The sequence below is a fragment of the Rhinoderma darwinii genome, chromosome 12 (genome assembly GCF_050947455.1).
Source record: "Rhinoderma darwinii isolate aRhiDar2 chromosome 12, aRhiDar2.hap1, whole genome shotgun sequence".
Classification (NCBI taxonomy): domain Eukaryota; kingdom Metazoa; phylum Chordata; class Amphibia; order Anura; family Rhinodermatidae; genus Rhinoderma; species Rhinoderma darwinii.
In genome coordinates, this window is record NC_134698.1 from 62921321 (window position 1) to 62944501 (window position 23181).

The 23181-nt window shown below is 43.9% G+C and overlaps 2 protein-coding genes across 3 annotated transcripts in view; both read right to left on the minus strand.

Annotated features, from left to right (window-relative positions):
* The window catches only part of ATG14 (autophagy related 14), a 37906-nt gene extending 35169 nt beyond the window's left edge, over positions 1 to 2737 (minus strand). The window contains exon 1 of the mRNA XM_075843313.1: positions 2462 to 2737. Coding sequence (XP_075699428.1) covers positions 2462 to 2691 — 230 coding nt within the window. The 5' untranslated portion in view covers positions 2692 to 2737. The remainder of the gene's footprint in view (positions 1 to 2461) is intronic.
* A 6411-nt stretch (positions 2738 to 9148) lies between these two features.
* Positions 9149 to 23181, minus strand: part of TBPL2 (TATA-box binding protein like 2) — a 35027-nt gene continuing 20994 nt past the window's right edge. Inside the window, exons 1-7 of one of the 2 annotated variants that reach the window (XM_075843274.1) lie at positions 17963 to 18045; positions 15200 to 15591; positions 14342 to 14429; positions 14152 to 14243; positions 13478 to 13645; positions 11324 to 11418; positions 9149 to 9249 (exon numbers count right to left, since the gene is read on the minus strand). In XM_075843274.1, coding sequence (XP_075699389.1) covers positions 9170 to 9249; positions 11324 to 11418; positions 13478 to 13645; positions 14152 to 14243; positions 14342 to 14429; positions 15200 to 15591; positions 17963 to 18013 — 966 coding nt within the window. In that variant the 5' untranslated portion in view covers positions 18014 to 18045 and the 3' untranslated portion in view covers positions 9149 to 9169. Of the gene's footprint in view, positions 9250 to 11323; positions 11419 to 13477; positions 13646 to 14151; positions 14244 to 14341; positions 14430 to 15199; positions 15592 to 17962; positions 18046 to 23181 lie in introns of those variants that run through there. The other variant, XM_075843275.1, reaches the window with a different exon arrangement.

Sequence of the window (23181 nt, forward strand, 5' to 3'; positions counted from 1 at the left end):
AATTTTGGCAAACTGGCCATAATCAGATGAATGTGGTCTGAACCAGCAGCTTTGTTCCTGCAGAAGATAAGCCACTGCTAGAGACTTCTGAAGGCGACTTAACGGATTCCCCCCTCTCCTCATTGTTTATGGAGGTGTATGGGGGGGGGGGTTGAGAAGAATGGCTGTTGGCAGAAGAGTAAGGCCCCCCACACACAAGCGTCTAAACGAGCACCGATCTACAAGAAAGTTAGTTAATAGACTCGCGTTTGTTCCCTTCACAAGAAGCCATATTTGGGGACGAGCGCTCGTTTCTCCGATCATTCATCCCCATGTCGGCAGCACGTCTCCATGTTTACCATGGTTTGGGGAGCCTTGTCATCTGCTGGTGTTGGTCCACTGTTATATTAACCCCCAGACGAAGGCTTTCAACCGAAACGCGCGTCGGGGTGTAACGCCAGGCAGCCACCTTTACAGTTATAATGGGTAAGCCACCATCATAATTACACTCATGGATCTATTTTTAACATGATTTAAACAGCATCGAACCATCTAGATTATTAGATGTGGATGGGGGTGGGGGTTTGTATTAACTCCACTATTTGTTGCTAGCGTACAACATAGTTTAACAAATAGAGCGTGCAACATTTTGTTTAATGCGGTGATACTATGCATTGTATAGCCATGTCCATCTAAGCTGCTACCTTGTGTCCACTAAACACTGTGGCAAATCTGAGATACATATTGTTTTTAATTAATACAATTTATACTTTTTATATTGAATTGGTGTTTTAAATACTTTTTCGCTGTAGGACATTATTCTATTGAGTAAGTTAAACACCTTTTTCCATTGTAAATATTGGGCACACGTTTGCCTCCCATCACAAACGAGATAGATAAATGGAGTAGAGGGGGGTTTATGGTCGATCTCTGTTTTGGTATAGTAACCACTGTTCTATCAAGTCCAGAGTCAGCGCAGACGCCCACCAGGATATTTCCCAGCACTTCATGCTTCCCTCTGCTGACAAGCTTTATGGAGATTCTGATTTCATTTTCCTGCAGGACTTGCCACCTGCCCACACTGCCAAAAGTACCAACACCTGGTGTAATAACCACAGTATCACTGCGCTTGATTGGCCGGCAAACTCGCCTGACCTAAACCCCATAGAGAATCTATAGGGTATTGTCAAGAGGAAGATGAGACACCAGACCCAACAATGCAGACGAGCTGAAGGCCCCTATCAAAGCAACCTGGGCTTCCATACCACCTCAGCAGTGCCACAGACTGATCGCCCCCATGCCACGCCGCATTGATAACACCTCAGCAGTGCCACAGGCTGATCGCCTCCATGCCACACCGCATTGATGCAGTAATTCATGCAAAAGGAGCCCCGACCAAGTATTGAGGGCAGATACTGGACAGACTTTTCAGTAGGCCAACATTTCGGTATAAAAAAAAATCATTTTTGAAATTGGGCTTATATAATATTATAATTTTCTTACTAAATTTGGGGTTTTCATTAACGGTTACCATAATCATCAACATTAAAAGAAAAAAATGCTGGAAATAGATCTCTGTGTGCAATAATTCTATAGAATATATGAATTTCACTTTTTGAATTGAATTACTGAAATAGATTAACTTTGATGATATTCTAATTCATGGAGAAGGACTCGTATATGGACAGTGATGTCGGGAGCTCCCCGAGGTAAACATCTAACATATACCTGTGACGGACACCATACAGTGGCATCCATCACCCACTAGGCTCTCATGTTAAAAAACACATACCAGGCAGATATAGATATATATATATTTTTTATATGGGATCCCTCAGGATGGAATAGTGTAGTCTACCAGCCTCTTCCATCCTCCAAAAACGGATGACGTTCACCAGCCCGATGCAGCAGAGGTGGTCACTCTTTTGGTCTCCGTCGGGATAATGGAGCCTTATGAACAGGTTTATCGTGTATGTTGGGAGCTTTCCGACGTACACAATAAACGTAGGGCAATAATGTGAATGGGGTCTTAGTAGCATGCTGCTTCTCCTCGCAAACATCATCTTTGTTTCATTATTACATTTTCGGCAGCACGTGAAAGGGGTTTCAGATTCATACAACTAAAGGCTTCTCTATCACCCGGGGCCACGGACGATGCTAAATACTGACATCATATGGATGAGCTTTACTGGCGGCCATACTGTTTACATATAGCGCAGGTATCCTGCAATGTGAACTGCAGCTACATTATGTACTTTACATCAACGCTTACAACCACAACGTCAGTAGAAACAGTGGACACATGAGAAAGTCGCTCAACGATTCCAATGACTTCTATGGAGACAAACGTTCCGCGACACAAACGGCATAAAAGTCAGTCGCAGAAGCCAATCACCTCCCCTCCCCCACAAGCCTCTGCTTATACAGGGGGGTGTCTGCGTTTAATTCCAAAAGCAGCCTAGAACCCCCACCCCTCGGTTACCTCTCCGTGTCCCTCCCGTCAAAGAAGATGAAGTCCCCGCTCTGGACGCACTTGGCGCAGGTCAGCCTTCGGCGCGTCGTGTTACATAGCGGACAGCGCTCCACCGCGACATAAAGCCCCTCAGCGTCATCCACAGAGTCCACCAGCTCCGTTCTTCTGCGGGGAATCACGCTTCCCCCTGCCGCAAAATGCTGCCAACTCGGAGCTCCCTTCGCGCAGGGAGACGCCATGACAGCTTCTTCTCACCGGCTGTCACGTGGGATTTTGTTTTCAAGCTGGTGCATGCTGGGAGAAGGGGCGTGGTTAGTATGACTGACAGGCCGGAGACACGTGACCGGCGGCCGCGTTGTATCTGTGGAGCGCTGCGTCGCCGCTCTGTATTCGCTTCAGTCACTTCTAATCATTTCAAGGACATTCTCCTATAAATAAAAAGTCATCACTGTATAGAAAGAAGTCTAAATGCTCCTGGTCTGTAAAGTTGTTACAAATTCTACTCATCTGTTTCTAGGAATGCTGGGTGACAACTAATATGGCCACCATAACACAGGTCCAACAGTTGTCACCCAGATTTCCCACACTTCCATCCTTGACTGGTGAGCAGTTATAGGGAACTTATTAGGCTAGGGCTATGAGGCGACAGGTAATTAATTGGTCGCGCTGCGACGTGATGTAGCGCGACTGTGACTATTGTGAAAGTTCCAAACGTGCTGGATTTGCAGCGACTCATCTACTATGAAACGATCAGGCGTGCTGGAACTCAACATGGCCGACCCTTCTCTTCCCCAACATCTACCATCGGGGAGAGTCAGGACGCCGCCATACACATCAGATGGGCAGCCAGTCCCACCGACATAGGCAGGTGTGGCCAACATACATCGAATATGTACGGCCACATTAAGGCCGGGTTCACACGTAGCGTAAATACTGCAGATTTTCCGCAACTGATTTAGTTGCGGAAAATATGCAGCATAATACAGTAGGAGCAGAGTGGATGGGATCTGAACAAATCTCATCCGCACGCTGCGTAAATAAGCGGAAAACACTCAGAAATTGACCTGCGGTAAGTTTTTTTAATCCACAGTATATCAATTGGATTTGCGTAAGGCTATATTCAGACAAACGTGTTATTCGTCCTTGCGAGGGACATTTTTTTTTTTTTTAAATGGCCGTCACATGGCTACATGTTCTATTTTTCTCCAGTTTGACTGAAGTCAATGAAGGATCCGTGAAAACGGGTGCCGCCCAGGTGCAAATCGGGCGTGAGAAAACAGCTGTCTTTCACGGCCGATTTCGCACACTTTAGACTGAATATAGCCTAATTGCTGCTATTGTGTTGCAGGTTTTCCCCATTGAGATAAAATCTGAAACACATAGATGTTGCAATTTTTGCAGCAGAAAAGATGTGATTCCGCCACAGAAATCACAATTCAGAAAAAAAAAAACTTATGCTTACCCGGAATTTTGTGCTTCTTCATCCAGGCTGGCCTCCTGGGATGACGTTTCATCCCATGCAACCGCGGCAGCTGTCCCAGGGGATGAAACCTCATCCCAGGGCTGCAGGACTTCAAGAGAGACACGTCACCATGGTAGGTATAGCCTTTTTTTCCGCATTGCAGGATTTTCGCAGCAGAAAATTTGTTGCGTTTTTTTTCAGCCGGAATTCCCTGCGGGCAACAGGGCAGATACGCAGTGTACATTTACACTTACACAGCATATCCGCCATGCGTGAACATGGCCTAAAGGGCCTTTTACACCTGCCAATATACAGCCGGTGCAGCGAGCACCGATCAAAGACACATCGTTGATCGGCGCTCGTTTGCTCCTGTCACACGAAGCTATGGATGGGGACGAGCGGTTGTTACTCCGATCGCTTGTCCCCATACGTTATCATCATATCGGCAGCGCGGCTCCCTGTTTACACAGGGAGATGTCCTGCCGACAACGATATTTCACTTTTTGTAAACAGATCCGACCGGCAGATGATCAATTGTTTGCTCATCCATCTAGTGATCGCTGCCCTGTTTACACAGGGCAATTATCGGCAACGAGCTTTATATGAACGCTTGTCTGCTCGATAATCGCCCAGTGTAAACAGGGCCTTAAGTTGATTACAAAGAAACGAGCCACAACTGTGATCACATTGTCCCATCGCCATGAGTTCTAGCAGAGACATGATTTTTGTTATTTTAAAACACATTTAGCTTGGTGATGGGACTTTTTTTTTTTTTTTTAAAACAAGGTTTCCTACCATGGCCAGTGAGGGATGTTTGGCGTGACCGTAATAATATTTCTACTTGTAAGGGCTTATTCAGACAAACGTGATATACGTCCATGCAATGCACGTGATTTTTCACGCGCGTCGCGCGGACCTATATTAGTCTATGGGGCCGTGCAGACACGTGCGGGATTTTTACACAGCGTTAATCCGCTGCGTAAAAGTCACGACATGTCCGTTCTTTCGCGCATCACGCACCCTTTGAAGTCAATGGGTGCGTGAAAACCATGCATGCCACACGGAATCACTTCCGTGCGCACTGCGTGATTCGCGCAACAGCTGTGAAAAGGATGAAAGAAAACAGAAAAGCACCACGTGCTTTTCTGTTTACAAACATCCAAACGGCGTGTCATAATGATGGCGGCTGCGCGAAAACCAGGCAGCCGCGCATCATATGATGCTGCCTCACGGAGCTGTCAAGTGCCTTTTGCACAGGCAAAACGCCACGTTTTTTGCGTGCGCAAAAGGCACACGCTCGTGTGAATCCGGCCTCAGTCTGCTCCTGTTAATATGCAAACACATTAAAATATACTATTTATTGATGGTGAGCGAACAGTTATGCCAGTTGCACACGACCGATATGTCACTCAGGACGTTTTTAACGGCATCCAATTGTTATCACGGCCCTATACACTTTAGCAGATGAATCGGGTCCGTGAAAAGAAAGGACATGTCCTATCCTTCCACGGATCACTGACGGGACTCAGCGGGCGCACACTGTCATGTGCATGAGGCATTAGAGCTTGTTCACACGTAATGAAATCACTGCAGAAAGTTTCTGGAACATTTCCATTGAAACTAGCGGCCAATCCGCCGTGGAAGAACAATACCATTTCCTGCGTTTAGTGACATCGCCTCTGAAAAAACAGCAATTTAGTCCATTTTCTGCAGCAGGAATGGACATTCTGCAGTACGAAAAAATACGCACCGCAGGTCAAAAATTTTACACAGCGTGTGGATGAGATTTGTTGAATCTCAGCCAATTTGCTGCTCCCGTATTCTGCTGCATATTTTCCAAATGCCATTTCAGACGGATAATATGCCGCAATTCTGTTGTGCGGACAAGCACTTAGCATCCTTTATATATTTCATATTTTGTCTCCTGCCCTCGCAAATCCCCTGCGTAAGGTAGGTAAAGGCAGAACCAACTGAAACCCTGGCATTCATCTCATTAGTGGGGCGAAGCAGGAGGCAGTCACATGATTTCACTTCAGGGTTAGTGTATGTTCACATGTAGCAGGAACACTGCAGTGTTTCTGCCTAAATTTTCCACCGCATTTTCCGAAGTTAAATGCACATGCTGCAGCTGGAGGATTGGTATTACAGGTCAATTTCCACACATATTTTTGCAGATTATTTTTCTACAGTAGTTGGATAGGAGTGCGTTCCCATCAGAGTCGGGCTTCCGTTCCTTGGTTCCGTTTGACCTTTCCGCCAGAAGAAGGATGAACGGAAATCAAATGGAAACCACAGCTTCCGGTTGCATTACCATTGACTTCAATGGTAATGCTTCTGTTACAGTTGATTTTTATTTGTTTATATTCTGTAAGGTTTCAATTTCTCTCATGGAAGCAATAGCGTAGTAGACTATGCTATCGCTTCTGCGAGAAAAACCCAGAAACCTCATGGAACAGACAAAAACTGCAATGGAAACAATACCATTGAAGTCACATGGTAAGACAAACGGAAGCTATGGTTTCCATTCATTGGTTCCACCGACAGAAAGGCCGAACAGAACCCCAATTCTGACATGAACAGGTCCTATCATCGTCAAATTTCATCAACTTTGCTGCTACTGTAATATGCTGCAGATTTTCCACACAGAAAATTGTCAGAAATTCTGCATTGTGTACATCAACGCAGTATTAATAAACTCCATTTCAAACGAATGGGTGACCGTGTTATACATGGTTGCTCCGAGGCCTCCAGGGTGAGGGGAGTTCTTTGCAGCTGTGACTAAACCGAGAGTCCTGAATCCAATACGTCGTAAGAGGCTTCTGGACACGGGTGATCCAATCCTGAGTCATACACAGGGCAGTTTAGTGCCCAGATAGTCTGCAATGTAACTTAAAAAGCACTTCCTTTTTGGTTGAAGGTTGAGCGGAACATGGTTTTCCACATCGGAGTTCATTTCTCCATTCCTACGATAGAACAGAAGCAAGGGACACATCACTTATAGAAATAAACTTTGCCTGATGGATCCCATTAACTTTAATGGGTTCTTGCATTTTACCAGAAAATAGTGCTGCATGGTATGCAAAATATGACCAAATCTGGAGGCTCCTGCAATAGTTTGCTGTAGACACCATGTTTAACAGAGTAACCTTAAGGCTATGTTCACACGCTAAACCAGCTGTAAAATATGGAGCTATTTAAGGGAAAACAACCTGAAATTTTCGGCTGTATTTTAAGAAAGTGCATTGTGATGTGTTTTTAGCACCCATTTTTGGAGTGTTTTTTCTATTGCCACAATGAAAAACTGCTCAAGAAGTGACATGCACTACTTTTTACAGAGCACTTTATGTGCCTTTCTTTCCAAACCGCCGTGTAAAAAACACCCCATCAGAGCAAAACACAATTTTTCCCCTTTGAAGTCAACAGGCAGAGGTTTCATATTTTTCTTCCAGAGTGTTCAGCCATGAGCATACCCAAAGGCCAGGTCCAAAAGAAAATCTGCAGCAGAAATACAATTTAAAGTGAATTTCACCCCCTATACATTTAGTAGGGTGACCTCCACAGCAGAAAGGTATATGCTGCAGACTTGAAAATCAGCACAATTAAACGCATGGAAAAATGATGCAGCCTGTGGCCAAGATTTGTTTAATCTCATCCACATGGCTGGCACTATAACCCATTGCAGCTTTTCTGTGCACAAGCTTCACTGGCAAACCTGCATTATTTTTTTTTTTCTTTTTCCCCTACATGTGCATGAGGCCGTAGACTGACTATTTGTGGCCATCATTTATCTGCATTTTTGCAGCTAAACCATGGACCCATTCTTTCCTAAGGCACACGACTGACTTGCATGGATTAGTGCAGGGGCTGCAAATACTCAGGACTAATCATTTTATGGTTTGGATTTGCAGATTCACCAATACCAATGAAGAGTTGTAGATTCGTGAGTGCGGATGACAAACAAGGTTTTTTTTGCTGTCTAATGGACCCGTGGTTTTGCAGATTGCAAAACCAAATATTGCTTTGTGCATGAGAGGTTCTGTCACCACATAAGTGCCCTGTCTCCTACATAATGTGATCGGCGCTGTAATGTAGGTGACAGCAGTGCTTTTTATTTAGAGAAACAATCTATTTTCACCAGGTTAGGAGCAATTTTAGCTTTATGATAATTAGTTTCTTAATGCCCAAGTGGGTGTGGTTTTTACTTTAGACCAAGTGGACATTGTACAGAGGAGTATATGACGCTGATCAATCAGCACCATACACTTCTCTCTATTTAAATCACCGGATAGTGAGAGTTATTCACCATGTGCTGTCTTATACTGACATATTACCGTTACTGAAGTGTCCTGACAGTGACTAGACATTCTTTCCAGCCAGGACGGGATGTCTGTTCACAATCCCGATACTTTGTTAACATTTGTTTGGTAGTTCCAGCAGAGCAAGCGTAATCTCCCTGTAACCTGTCATTTACAGCATGATCTCACGAGATTACGCTTGCTCTGCTGTAAGTACCAAACAAATGTTAACCAAGTATCGGGATTGTGGACAGACATCCCGTCCTGGCTGGAAGGAATGTTTATTCACTGTCTAAACACTTCAGTAGCATTAATATGTCAGTATAAGGCAGTACATAGTGAACAACTCAGTGTCACTATGCGCGGTCTAAATGAATGGAGAGAAGTGTATGACGCCGATTGGTCAGCGTCATACACTCCTCTGTACAACACCCACTTGGTCTAAAGTAAAAGCACACCCAGTTGGGCATTAAGAAAGTAATTAGCATAAAGCTAAAAATCGCTCATAACGTGGTAAAAATAGATTGTTTTTCTTAATAAAAAGCACTGCTGTCACCTACATTATAGCGCCAATCTCCTTATGTAGGCGATAGATCCCTTATAATGTGGTCACAGGTTTATTCAAGAGTTAGGTTTGTTCCAGAAATCTAGTTCATAAGTTAGGAAGTGTTACTTAGGCAATAGTCAGGCAGGTTTTGGGTACTGTAGGACTGTAGTTTTTGGGCACTATGGTACACCATAAGGGGGGGGGGGGCAGTAATAGAAGACACTGAAAACCAATCAAATTAGGCTGGCCGTTTTTTAGGCAAAAACAAAATACATAGTTCATAGGGCATTAAGCTACAGTGGGGAGGAGAGGAATAATACAGCCACAAGACCAAAGTGGGTTACAAACCTTTATGTTAGAACAATTTTCATAAATATTAAAGTTTACTCCCTCCCCCTTCCCAAATATATGGCTTATGTTGTTTTCTTGAAACCTTTTAGAATAGGATATATGTTTTCAAAAGCGTCATAGATTTCTGAACGTTCTTTGGCACCTAAAAGACACAATAAGGACATTAACATTACACCATAAATAGACATACATCTCAGTTAATTCAAAGGATCTGTGCCACGAACTTAAATGCTGACTATTAACAGGAATGTCAAAAAGTCACCCTCTGCCAGCAGTTTTGAATGGGCACATAATCTAGCAGCCACTACATTGAAGATAGGTATTAACAGGTTTGGGGTTTCTACCTCACCCCAGTGACCACCAAAATGCTGAATTTTAGAAGGAAGATCGAAATCATAAGCAAAATACTTGCAGGCAAAGCAAGCAATTTGCTTGGGGAAAAAAAACAGAGTCTGCATAGATTGTGTTATGCAAGGGTGACTGCAGTTTTAGGTAGGCCTGAGCATGACAATAAGGCCCCCTGTGGAAAAATAAATCACCCATGTTGGTGGCTAGTCTATCGGCGGGTTTTCTGTACAGATTTGCAGTTGAAAAATCCACAATTTATAGTAGAAGCAAATTGGATGAAGTTAACAAATCTCAGACACTATCAAATATCCACGTGGAAAATTGATCTGTAGTGGATTATTAAATATACAGCATGTAGATTTCTGCTGCAGAATGGTTGTGGATTTTTCCCTATGGAGTTCAGATGTGAATTTTGCAGCCTGTGATTGGCTGCAGCAGTCATGGGATTTAAAAAACAAAAACAAACAGGAGGTCACCTATACAGAGAAGAGTTGGGGACACATTTGTACGAGCACCAGAGGAGGAAACTAGATTTTTTTTATTCAGAGAAGTCAGGTTTTTTTTTTGGACATGCGAATTACCTGTGGACGCACAGCAGTTCGTATTTGTTAATTTTGACGTTCCCATTGAACTGAAATCGGGAAAATCCACAACCATTACATGGCAGGATTGGCATGCTGCAGATTTAATTATCTACACGGCAGGTCAATACTAGAGTAGAAACGTTATGCAGCATGTGGATAAGATTTGTTAAAAATCTCATCCACTTCATTGCTACTGTAACATGCTGCAGATTTTCCACCAACAAATCTGAAAAAAATCTGCAGCGTATCTGCCACGTGTGGACATACCAAGTGGTTCTTGCTATAATTTTTTTTTTATTAACATGTAAGCATGAAACTAAAACCCCATGCAAAAAAAACAACGTAAAGTGTAGCTAAACGTTTAACAAACTTCTGACGTGTCATCGTGACACGTCAGAAGTTTTGATTGGTGGGGGTCCGAGTACTGAGACCCCACCCCACCAATCTCTATAACAAAGCAGTTGAAGCGCTTGTGTGAGCACTCAGCCACTGAGTGTCTGTATGGCTTTTTCCAGAAATTTATCCGGAGTACGGGCTCAGACTTTGGCCGGATTCAGACGAACGTGATTTGCATCCGTGCAGTCCGCGTGGTTTTCACGTGGACCAATACAAGTCTATGGGGCAGTGCAGACAGTCCATGTTTTTTTGCACAGCGTTAGTCCACTGCGTAAAACTCACGACATGTTCTATATTTAGGCGTTTTTCGTGCATCACGCACCCATTGAAATCAATGGGTGCGTGAAAATCACGCATGCCCCACGGAAGCACTTCCGTGGGACAAGCGTTATTCGCGCAATAACAGTAAAAGAATAAATGTTAACAGAAAAGCACCACGGGCTTTTCTGTTTACAAACATCCAAACGGAGTGTCATAAAGATGGCAGCTGCGTGAAAAGCACGCAGCCGCGCATCCATATGAACAGGGCACACGAAGCTGTCAAGTGCCTTTTGCGCATGCAAAACGCCACGGTTTTTGCGTGCGCAGAACGCACACGCTCGTCTGAATCCGGCCTCTGTTGAGCCTGTACTCCGATACACATTTCTGGAAAAAGTCGTACGGACGCGATAGAAAGTCTGAGCCCGTACTCAATACATTTATTCCTGGAAAGAGCCGGACAGACACGAAGCAGCTGAGCGCTCACACAAGTGCTTCAGATGCTGCGTTTTAGCGATTGGTGGGGGTCTCTGTGCTCGGACCCCCACCAATCAAAACTTCTGACATGTCACCATGACATGTCAGAAGTTTGTTAAACGTTTAGTTACACTTTAAGACTCAGAACCTTACCAGTTAATACGACCTTTCCAGAGACAAAAATAAGGAGTACAATCCTTGGTTTCACCATCCTGTAAATGAGGCCTGGAAACAATTCAGGTTCATAACTGTAAGCAAACAAAACACTATTACAATTTTTTTATTAGGATTTCAGTAAAAATTTGTTACTCAAAACTTGTCACCATCTCTTTATTTTTCTGTCAAAAGAGCGGTGGGAGTGTCTCATGTGGGGAGCTGAAGTTTCTGTTAGTATTTTCAGGTACATACGACTTAACAGAATTGCTGTTTCTTTTTATTTTTTTTCACCCCCTACAGCATTCACTGTGGGATAAATAACGCAATTTTTTAATAGTTGACTTTTCCAGATGCAACAATACCTAATTAGATTGGTATTTACATGACTAAAGGGAGATTAAAAAAAAAAAAAAAAAAGTTACACAATAGTAAACCCTATGTCAGCTTTTCTACCATGTCTGTTTTATTAACTACTTATATTTCCCATAATATAACAATTCTGGAGCATTTGCTTAGAACTTTGTTGTGTTGTTCCTCTGTTATTCCTACTTCAAGTTTAGAAATAGACAAGTGGGTGTTACCAGTTGGGGGTGTTTCCCTACCCCACCTGATGCTAGCCAATCAGTGCCGACAGTGAGACACGCCCCTATGACCGTGGGGGAATGGCAACACCCAGTTAGAAATACATTTCTAGGAGGAACAAGGGAACAGCACAAGGCCGAGTTCTAAGAAAAGATGTTCTAGAATTGTCATTTTATGGAGAGTACAAGTATTTTCTAAACCAGATGTCAGGAGAGCTGCCAGGTCCACTTTGTATTTACTCGATTTATAAGTCTAGTATTCTGCTCCCATTACTCAGAATATATCTTTAGCAGTCAGCACTCCGTTTAGTTAGCGCTCCAGATACACAGAGCCATAGAGTTTAATGGTAAATTTTTCTAATAGTAGCTGTATGCAGGGAGCTGCCCTGGTGATGTACTATAACTCTGCAGCTTTACATGGAGTACACATTCACTGTCTGCAGTAAAGTTGTAAAGGAGTTCTTACCATTTGAAGGTTATCCCTTAACCATGGAAATATTTGGATCATCTAGGTTGGGGTTACACGGTGACATTTTGTGAAAGGTTACGATAATCCTGCATTTCCCCATTGCAAATGCTTTAATCTTTCCAGACGTCTGGCAAGGTATGTCCATTCAGTGACCATGATGGTCTGGTGAGGGGCAAGTGAAGCATTGCATGGGCCAGCTATAAGTTAAGGAGGCTCTGTCACCACATTATAAGTGCCCTATCTCCTATATAAAGGAGATCAGCGCTATAATATAGGTGACAGCAGTGTTTTTTATTTTCACCACTTTAGGAGCGATTTTAGCTTTATGCTTATTACCTTAATGCCCAACTGGGCATGTTTTTACTTTAGAGCAAGTGGGCGTTTTACAAAGGTGTATGACGCTGACCAATCAGCGTCATACACTTCTTCCCATTCAGTCAGCGCATAGTGACACTGGGTTGTTCACCATCTACTGCCTTACACTGACATTAACGTTACTGTAGTGTTTAGACCGTGACTAGACATTCCTTCCAGCCAGGACGGGATGTCTATTCACAATCCCAGCACTTCGCGAACCTTTGTTTGGTACTTACAGCAGAGCAAAGTGTAATCTCGCTGTAACCTGTCATTTACTGCGAGATCTCACAAGATCACGCTTGCTCTGCTGTAAGTAGCACAGAAACGTTAACGAAGTATCGGGATTGTGAACAGACATCCCGTCCTGGCTGGAAGGAATGTCTATTCACTGTCAGGACACTTCAGTAACGTTAATATGTCAGTATAAGACAGCACATAGTGAATAACGCAGTGTCCCTATGCGCCGACTAAATGAATGGAGAGAAGTGCATGACGCTGATTGGTCAGCGTCATACACTCCTCTGTACAACGCCCACTTGGTCTAAAGTAAAAACATGCCCAGTTGGGCATTAGGAAACTAATTAGTATAAAGCTAAAATCACTTGTGGTAAAAAGAGATTGTTTTTCTAAATAAAAAGCACTGCTGTCACCTACATTATAGTGCCGATCTCCTTATGTAGGAGAAAGGGCACATATGTGGTGACAGAGCTTCTAACTAGCTACAGGATAAAGCAAGGTTTTTACCTGCTGAACTGCTGATGAGTAAGGACCAGACCTTCAAGCCGTATTGGGAATCTCACATCACAGCTTCCTACCATGTTCTGGATTTTGAAGTCAAGAAATTTTGCTGGAAAACCCAGCTTTTGTACAACACGGGCATACTTCCTCGCTGCCAGTCTGGACTGCTCTTCACTGTCAAAGGTCAATAGAAGACAAAAATTCCAACATTTAGAAAAGTGTTATACTGGACAGTATGCAGATTAAGGTATAATCAAGCTTAAAACTGAAGTGTAAAGAAAGGGGGACAGAGCAGCAGCCTGAGCCAAGTGATATGGGAGGTGGATTTTAGACAGTCTCAGAAACCCCTAATGTAACTTGGAGTTAGCTTTATGTAAACAAAAAAACCCCTAATAAAATATATAAATCGTTGACAGCAAGTAGAGATTTTTTTTTAATGAAATTGAAGAATTTAACTTGAAAGTATGTTCGAAAGCTGGATAACTTCTCAATATACAGTGAAAAACTGGAAAGCAAAGTATATGGAGGTCTAGGTTAAGCCATAGCACGAGGAATATTATGGGATGCAGTCTATCCCTCTAAAGGATGGTCTAAATAAATTTCAGTCTAATATATTTTGAGCCATTGACTTCCACTATGTAGTATTGGGTATCTGCATGGGATGGTTGGTCCAGTTCTACCTCTTTGCTCCAGTGCAGACCATTTTGCCAGAGCTGAATATCAGTGCAGTTGTTCTAGGGTCACGGATTCTCATAATAACTGCTGCAAACCTCTGGAACAAAGCAGAGAACAAAAACCACATTTAAACATTGTTTTTTTGAAGAGCCAGGGATTTTTCACATGTTTCCTTTGGTTCCACACTAGCCATACCTTTGGATTGTATTCTGCATTCCTAGCATGCAGGGCAATCTTCTTCAAGTCAAGTCTACAGGCCAAGTTCACAGTGGATACAATATTTCTGAGGAGAAAAAAATAAAAATAAGGCTGTTCACATTGAGTTTGGCGCAGAAACCACATCGCAATCCGCACCAAAAAATACCCGAAACCACCTTCCATTGATTTCAATGGGAGTCAGGCATTTTATCCCGCTGACAGGGAAGAAAAAAAAACGCAACATGCTCACTCGTCCTTCGGTTCAGTCTGACCTCCCTTTGAAATCAATGGGCAGCGAAGAAAGTTTTACGACATTTTGTCCATGGCGCTCAATGGCAGTGGCCGAAAAAAAAAAAAGCCACGAAAACCGTGGAAAGTGCAGGCAGGTCAAAATCTGCCTCAATTCCTGAGGGAATTTGAGTGTTTTGCAGGAAAAAAAATAAAATAAAATCTGCCTCAGTGTGCACAGGGCCTCAATGTTCTTTAAACCGAGTTGGGGTGTCCTGTTTGACATTACATAGCGATTATTTTATGTGGGCCCCATATTTTGCTGAAGAGGCAATCGCAGGGTTGCAATCAGTTTATCACATCTAAAAAGCCCTGTTCACATGGAGGAATTTGCAGGCAGGAAAAAAATATAAAAAATCTGCCTCAAAATTCTTTAGGAATCTTGTCTAGTACTAATGGAGAGACCCAAGTCCTTAATGTTTGCATCCCCAGGTTTGGCCCATATTGGTTAAAGCAGAAGACCCTAGGCCATAATTCACAACCTACTAGAAGTTAAATTCTCTGATAAAATATCCAAATCTTTGGGCAACACCACGGTTATACCGCTTTACAACATTTGTTACTTACTGTAATTGAGGAACTATTCCAGAGGACTCAGAAACCGGGGTCATGGGAGTCATTGGAGTCATAGGGGTAATGGGCATGGGGCAGAGGTTAGAAGAGTCATGTGAGGCATCCCTGTTCTCAGATGGAGTGAATGGCTGTGATATACCAGAAGAGTCCATACAAATCCCACTATCCTGAAGTTGTGAGTATTCTTGTCCTTGAAGTTCATTCTTTTCATGATCAGGATTCAAGTCGTCAGGCAAAAAGCTAAGATCTACTGAAGAGAAATCTGTTGAGAGGTCTTTGGAATGATCCAAAGCAGACCCATAGGACGTGTTTGGGAGTGGTTGTATATTCAAGTCGTCATATTGCATCATAGGCGTGTACATGTGGGGTGCAGAGCCAAGGTCATCCTAAGTAAAAGATAAACACAGAAGCTAACAAGACCCACAAGATCCCTCCGGACAATAAGGACATTTAAAACTTTGCAAATAAATAGAAACATGCTACAGTTGTGTATACAGTTCCTATGCAGATCTAGGCCTCTCCAAGGCTACAGACCACCAAAGACTCTAGCCTGATCCTGCAGTGATGTTACTCCTTTGTCTGACCCCTCTCTGTGGTAGCCTACTGTGTGGGGACATGGTCAAAGCTGTACGTAGACGAGCATTGGAAAACTTGTCAGTGAAAAACGGACTGCGCTGATGGACGGCACACGGACTGAATGGGTGTCAGACGTGAAATTCGGAACAAAGTACTGCCATGGTCCGTGCAGAATATCAGACATGTAAACAAGCCCATTGACTTTATTGGGTCCGAGTTAAGTCCATGTTCTGTCAGTTATACACTGATGTGCACATCACTAGTCTGAATAGGCCCTAAAGCCCCACGCACATGGCTGTATTTTTCGTCCGTAATTACGGACCCATTCATTTCTGTCAGCCAGACACCTCTGCATATTTTTATAGATGGGTGTCTGTGCTGAAAAATTATGGAACCTGTCCTATTTTTGTCCGTAATTATGGCACGGACTCTTCAATAGAAGCCTAAGGTCGCTTCCGTAAATACGGACATGCAACCATAAACAGTCTGTATTTACAGAAGTGTTGCTATGCAACATGATTGTGACATCATTTGCAGCCTCCCTCTTTTTTACGGATCCGTATATACGGATGCATTATAGACCGTATTTGCAGATACCGTTCCATAAATAGATGCCTACAGATCCGTATTTACAGATAGATGAATACAGTCGTGTGCATGTGGCCTAAGGATGAGTTTCCAGGAGTTTTCAGCTGCGCTGTAAACGCCACATTAAGAAAAAAAATAAAAATAAGTGGTTTTCAGCCACACTTTTGTAGGTAAAATTAATTTTACATGTTTTTCCCGTAACAGCACCAGCAAAAACCACACTGCAGAATCATGGTTTTTACTATGCGGCCAAAGTATTCTCATGTAGATGCATCCTAATGCCAGGATCAGTTATGTACAGAAGAAAGCTGCATCTTTTCTTTACAACTTTCCTTCCGTTGGAATTCACTTCTGGCTTTGGCTCAAAAAACAGGCAAAACCTGCATGCGTGATCCTGGTCCCATGAACACAACCGTAAAATCGCCCGTAACTACGGACCCATTCATTTCTGTGGCCGACCGACACATTTCCGTATATTACCGCAGACCCACTATTCTGGAAATCAATGGTGGCCTGAGGCTTGTCTTCTGTGACCTACTGGCCATCTCCTAAAAAGATGACAAGTTTCCTTGCCCCATGCACACGACCGTGCCCGTAATTACGGGCCGGGCACGGGCAGCCGGCCGTTTTTCCAGGCCGTGCTCCCATTATAAAGTATATTAGCACAGCCCGTAAGAAAAAAAAAATAGAACATGTTCTATCTTTTTCAACGGCACTGGCACCTTCCCGTAAGAAAACGGGAAGGTACCCGTGGCCAATAGAAGTCTATGGGCTCGTTATTTCGGGTCGTTATTACGACCCGTTATAACGGGAGTTTTTACCGTCGTGTACATGAGGCCTAATTCAGTAATAGATAAAAAGCTCACAAATGTAGAGCCAGTCACCAAACACTAGAACAATTTTAGAAAAATAAATAAAATATATACAAATAAAGAAGATCATGGAATTGCCATCATCTAAGGCCCCATGCACATAACCGTGCTTTTGCGGCCGCAATTCCCCCGAAAATCCAGTGAGAATTGCAGCCCCATTCATTCCTATGGTGCCATGCACAGCACCGTGGTTTCCACAGTACGTGCATGGCCCCGGAACGCAGAAAGAACGGGCAAGCCTTATTACGGCCGTGTTCTGCGGTCCTGGCTCATTGGAAATAACAGTATCGATTCCGTCAACACGACAGAACCCTTGCACAACGGAGGCAAACGGAAACCATTAGCACTGGATCAGTTACCATTATAATCAATGGTGATGGAAACTGAAACCTATGGTTTCCATCTGTGCCGGTCAGGGCTCCGCTCCGACGGAAAGTAGCCCTAGCGCAGACATGAACAAAGCCCAAGGCCTTTTTTTTGGAGCAGATTTTCCATCAATACAAGAAAAAAAAAAAAACACACACCAACCAAAGTCAGCTCCACAGACACCTGGATTCAGAGGTGGTTTTCCCTTGAAATCAGCCATGTGTTTTTCTGCCTCATACATATGCCATGTGAACAGTCTAATACACTCAGGCCCACCAAAGGTGCATTTACATTAGTAGTCCAGTTCTTTTCTGGAAGCCATAGCCCATGCATGCACTTACCACAGGATACGTACCTCAGCCTCACATTGATCCAAGTATCTTTCCAGTGAAGATTCTCCATCCATTTTGCAAGTCTTCTGAAACCAGCAAGACTCCCCTCAGGTTGAGCAAAACTCCCATAATTCATCATTTCAAACCTCAGCTCCATAGGGGGAGGAAGGGGGGTTTGTACCAACTCAGTAGGCACACACCAGGTAGATTTCCTAGCTTACCACACCTGGACAGCCTGAGCTCACACACTCAGCTCTCCCCTAAAAATAGCGGCCGGTTAACGTGCTTCAGCCTGAGTCCAGGTGAGTCAATCAGGTGTCATGCTCTGTGATTGACTCTAGATTGGGACACCTGCATTGAACTAATTCTCCAAGGTCATGTTCACACTGTGAAGATTTGCTGCAGATTTTACATGTATTTCTTAAGACAAAACCAGGAACGGAACCTAAACCTAAGAAATATATAAAGGAAAGCCTTAAAGTATCTCCTCTCTAACCGCACCTCAAATGCAACATGTGAATGGACACCAAATGCTTATTCAGACCGCACAGCTAGTGTGCATTTACATGAGGCGTTTTTGGCCGTGCGGTAAAAACCACATCGAAACCATATGTAATGCGGTTTTCACCTGTGCGCTTTTTACAGTTGAAACTGTGTTTTTTGCTGCGATTTTTAATGTGTTTTTTTATTGTGTGATCAAAAACATTTAGGTTCTAGTCACACGTTGCGGTTAGAACCGCATCAAAAAACACATCCAATCAGGGTAAAAACCCACACAATTCACGTTAGAACCATGTGCAGTTTTGGCCGCGCGTCAACAGCCATAGGACAACCTCAGCAGAACTGCACCGTCTGAATATACTCCAAGGGACTGCTCAAATGTTGCAGTTGAGCTGCGGTTCTGTAGCGGTTGTAGCCATCCAGCCAAAACCGCACTGGTTTTACCGTGAAGTGGCACAATTCCGCAGCTGGCACAGGTGAAGCTCATTAAAACCGAGAAACCGTGGCATTTCCCCTAAAACCGTGTGCGGTTTAAGCCACGCCGTAACAACTGCAGCACATATTTGACATAATCACATGTTGCGGTTGAGCTGAAGTTAGAACCGCATTAAAAAATGCATCCATATATCGCTTGCGTTTTTATAGTGACTTTATGCCTTTTTTTATGGAATTGACGTAAAAAACAACTGCATTGAAAAATTCACCAAATTGCGGTAAAACGCAGGCGTGTGTCATCAGTACTTACAGATTTGCAAAAAAAAAAAAAAAGCCCGGAATTGATGTCAGCAGTTTGTGCCAACCCCCTGAGTAGGTCAAATGATCCGCAAACACGGACAGTAAAATGACATGTCCTGAGTTTTTGCGGCCCAGACTTGCGCCCCCCACATGGAATTTGTGTACATCTCGGTGCAATATGTACATGGCCATCATAGAAAATTATATGCATAAAATTGCAACATGATTTTACAGGACGTTTCTCGCCACTCATGAGAGGAGCTTTGTTTCTCAGTCTAGGGTATGTTCACACAGCTTATATTCAGGCTTATTTTTAAGCGTAAAACGCTCATATTACGCTCCAAAATACACTTGCCTGCAAACAGTTTCCCATTGATTACACATAAGGCGTATTTTTATGTTTCTGAATTAATTTTTGGAGCTGATTTTGCCATTGAGGATATGTTTACACCCAGAATTTCCCGGCGTATTTCGGGGCGTATACGACTTGAAACACGCCTTGAAAAATGCTAGCTAAACACCTACAAACATCTGCCCATTGGATGGGATGGGATGGGATGGGAAAAACTGAGTTTAGTTCAGACTCACCGATGTTTTAAAAAAATGGCGTGTAAAAAGACACCCCGTAAAAAGGAGCATGTCACTTCTTGAGCCGTTTTTTTAGAGCCGTTTTTTCATTGTATCAATAGAAAAACAGCTCCAAAAACGGCTCCAAAAAACGCCTCAAAAAACGTTTTTGGGTACAAAAATGGCTGAAAATCAGAGGTTGTTTTCCCTTTAAAACAGCTCCGTCATTTTCAGCCATTTTTGAATTTGCATCTGAACATACCCTGACATTACATAAGACGCCTCAAACAATGACTTAGGCTCCATGCACACGGCTGTGCCCGTAATCACAAGCCGCGATTGCAGGAACAGCCGGCCACCAACGGCCGCGGGCAGCCGCCCGCATTTTCAGCTCGTTCTCCCATACAAAGTATGGGAGCACGGACCGTAAAAAGCAAAAGATAGGACATGTCCTATCTTTTGCAGTACACTTCTACAGCCCGGACATCTTACTGTAAATAACAGGAAGGTGTCTGTGGACAATAGAAGTGAATTGGTCTGTAATTGCGGACTGTAATTTCGGTCCGCAATTACGGACAATTTTTACGGTCGTGTGCAAGGTGCCTAAAAAAAAGCCTCAAAATAAGCTCAAATTAAAAAAAGCTTAGGGTAGGTTCACACGGAGTGTTTTCAGCCGTTTTTCGGGCCGTAAAATTCCTGAAAAATGGCTGAAAACTCGGAAGCAGAACGCCTCCAAACATCTGATGATTTCAATGGGAAAAACGGCGTTCAATTTCGACGGGCCGTTTTTTTACGTGGCCGTTTTGAAAAATGGTCGCGTAAAAAAACTCCCGCTAAAAAGTTTTCCATTGACTCTATAGAAAAACATCTCCAAAAATGGCTGTAAAAAAACGCGCGTTTGGGTATGGCTTATTGAAGGAAAAAAAAAAAAGGCTCATGACCATGTTCACACAAGCTATTTTCGGCCGTTTTTTGGGCTGTAAACGTGCCGAAAAACTGACAAAAAATTGGAAGCAGGACGCCTCCAAACATTTGCCCATTGATTTCAATGAGAAATAGTGCGTTCTGTTCCGACAGGGTGTATTTTTACACGGCCGTTTTGAAAAAACGGCGCGTAAAAAGACGCCTCGTAAAAAGAAGTGCATGTCACTTCTTGAGACGTTTTTGGCCGTAAAAAACGCCACAAAAAACGTGAGTGGCTTAAAAAAATGGCTGAAAATCAGGAGCTGTTTTCCCTTGAAAACAGCTCTGTATTTTCAGCCTTTGAATAAAAAACGGCTGAAAATTTCAGAAGTTTTTTGCTAAGCGTGTGAACATACCCTAAAGTAGCAGCAAATTGGATGAGATTTGAAAAATCTCATCCACACGCTGGTGACAATTTCCGTGCAGAAATTATTGACCTGCGGTGCTGAGTTTTTCATCCGCAGCATTTTAATCTGTTCAACAAGAGCCCAATGCTGATGGTGGAGTCGGCTCTGCAAGGATCCTGGCAAAAGTGAGACTAGAAGTGCCACAGTCACAAGTGGTTGGAGTAACTTACAGTATGTGTATATGGCTCTGTTCACATTTGCGCTAAGTTTTTCCATTCTTCTGTTTCGTCATAGGAACAGAAGAATGAAAAAACAGAAGTACCGGAGCCATTGCATCACGAACACTAACGGCGCCCGATGTAACACACTGACCTTAATTTTCCTTAGGTTTCCGTGAGGGTATCCGTCGTTTTACTGAAAGAAATAGTGCAGCATGCTGCGCTATTTATTCTGGCATTTTTCATCAGAACTGCCATGGAGGTCCCTAAGGCTGGGATCACATGTCGCGATCAAAATGTGTTTTTGGCTGCATATCGTGGCAGAACCGCTCCATTTTGCCACGACTTTGCAAAAATTGCCGCAAAATGGCAAGGTTTGGCCACAAATCACAGAAAAAAAAAAGGATTTTGACCGCTACGTGAATTCCTAACCTGAGCCTCTGTTCACATTTAGTTTTACCTATACATTTGACATATACGTCGGGAAAGCTCCTGAGTGCTCTTTTGACCTCTGTCCGGTGGTGGTATACATTGGCTAAACAGGTTTTTTTTGCTGGATAGAATAGTGTAGTCAACTACGCTATTCTATTTAGAGGTATTCAGTAAAAAAAACAGGAGCTGGTTTATAGCGGCCGGAGACACCAGCTGCTACTACAAGCACAGACGCGCAGCAAACCAGGCGTAGAGGGTCCAGCACCAGTCGGAGGCATCATGGGTGGGTGAGTTTCATAACCGGACTGTATATGTGAAGAGACCGAGCATGTGGGGAGACCGAACTGAGGGCCCCCTTTATATGTTACCCTGCAAAAAAGGGAAGGATGGGAAGCTGGGTACAGGCACTGCTTGTGGAGCTCTGCAGAGTGATGGGCCTGTTGGTGACAGGCAAGCTACTTGTGCGAGAAACCGCTGCCAGCTTGAGAGGGACCCTTTGTTGCACAGCCGTGGGGAAATCTTTCCTGGCCAGTGCAGAGCTGTCGCCTGGAGCAGGAGGCCTTGCTGTTGGACTGGGAATGGGAGCACAAAGACCTCAAACCCAGAGAGTGTAGGGCAGGACAAGCTCCGGAGATAACTGTTTAACAAACCTCCCAACCGCCCCGGATTCAGCGGGACAGTCCCGAATTCCGGGCGGTGTCCCGGGCAGGCGGGGGTATGTCCCGCTGTCAACTTTATCTGCGTCCTCAGGTACAGTTGAACCCAATTCTGAAGCAGGGAACCATCACCTCCCTGCTTCAGAATTAGTTCATAGCGGAGGAGCAGAGGGAGCTCCCGAGGATGCTGGCCAAGGACTCCCCGTGCACAGCGCTACTTTAAGCGCTGTGCTCGGGGAAGCCCTTGACATTACTGTCCATATATGGACAATGACGTCAGTGGCTACTCCTTAAGCGGAGTCCCTGATGCCGATGATCTGGCCGGGGATTCTGCTCCTCCTGGGGCGAAATCCCTGGCCTGAGTCAGCAACCGGGATTCCGCTCAAGGAGAAGCTACTGATGTGACTATCCATAAATGGGCAGTAACGACAAGGGCTTTCCCGAGTACAGCGCTTAAAGTAGCGCTGTGCCTGGGGAGTCCTCGGCGAGCGGATGAGCTCCCTCTGCTTCTCCGCTCTGAACTAATTCTGAAGCAGTGAGCTGATGGTTCCCTGCTTCAGAATTAGTGTCTACTCCTTGAGAGGAATCCCCGTTGCCGATGATCTGGCCGGGGATTCCACTCCTAGAGGTAACCCCTGAAGTCACTGTCGATATATGGACATTGACGCCAGGGGCTCCTCCTGGAGCAAATTCCACGACCAGAGTCGGCAACGGGGATTTCGCTCAAGGAGTAGCCACTGACATCACTGTCCATATATAGACAGTGACCTCAGGGGTTTCCTCCATATACTATCATTGCAGACGTTTTTTATTGGATGGCTCT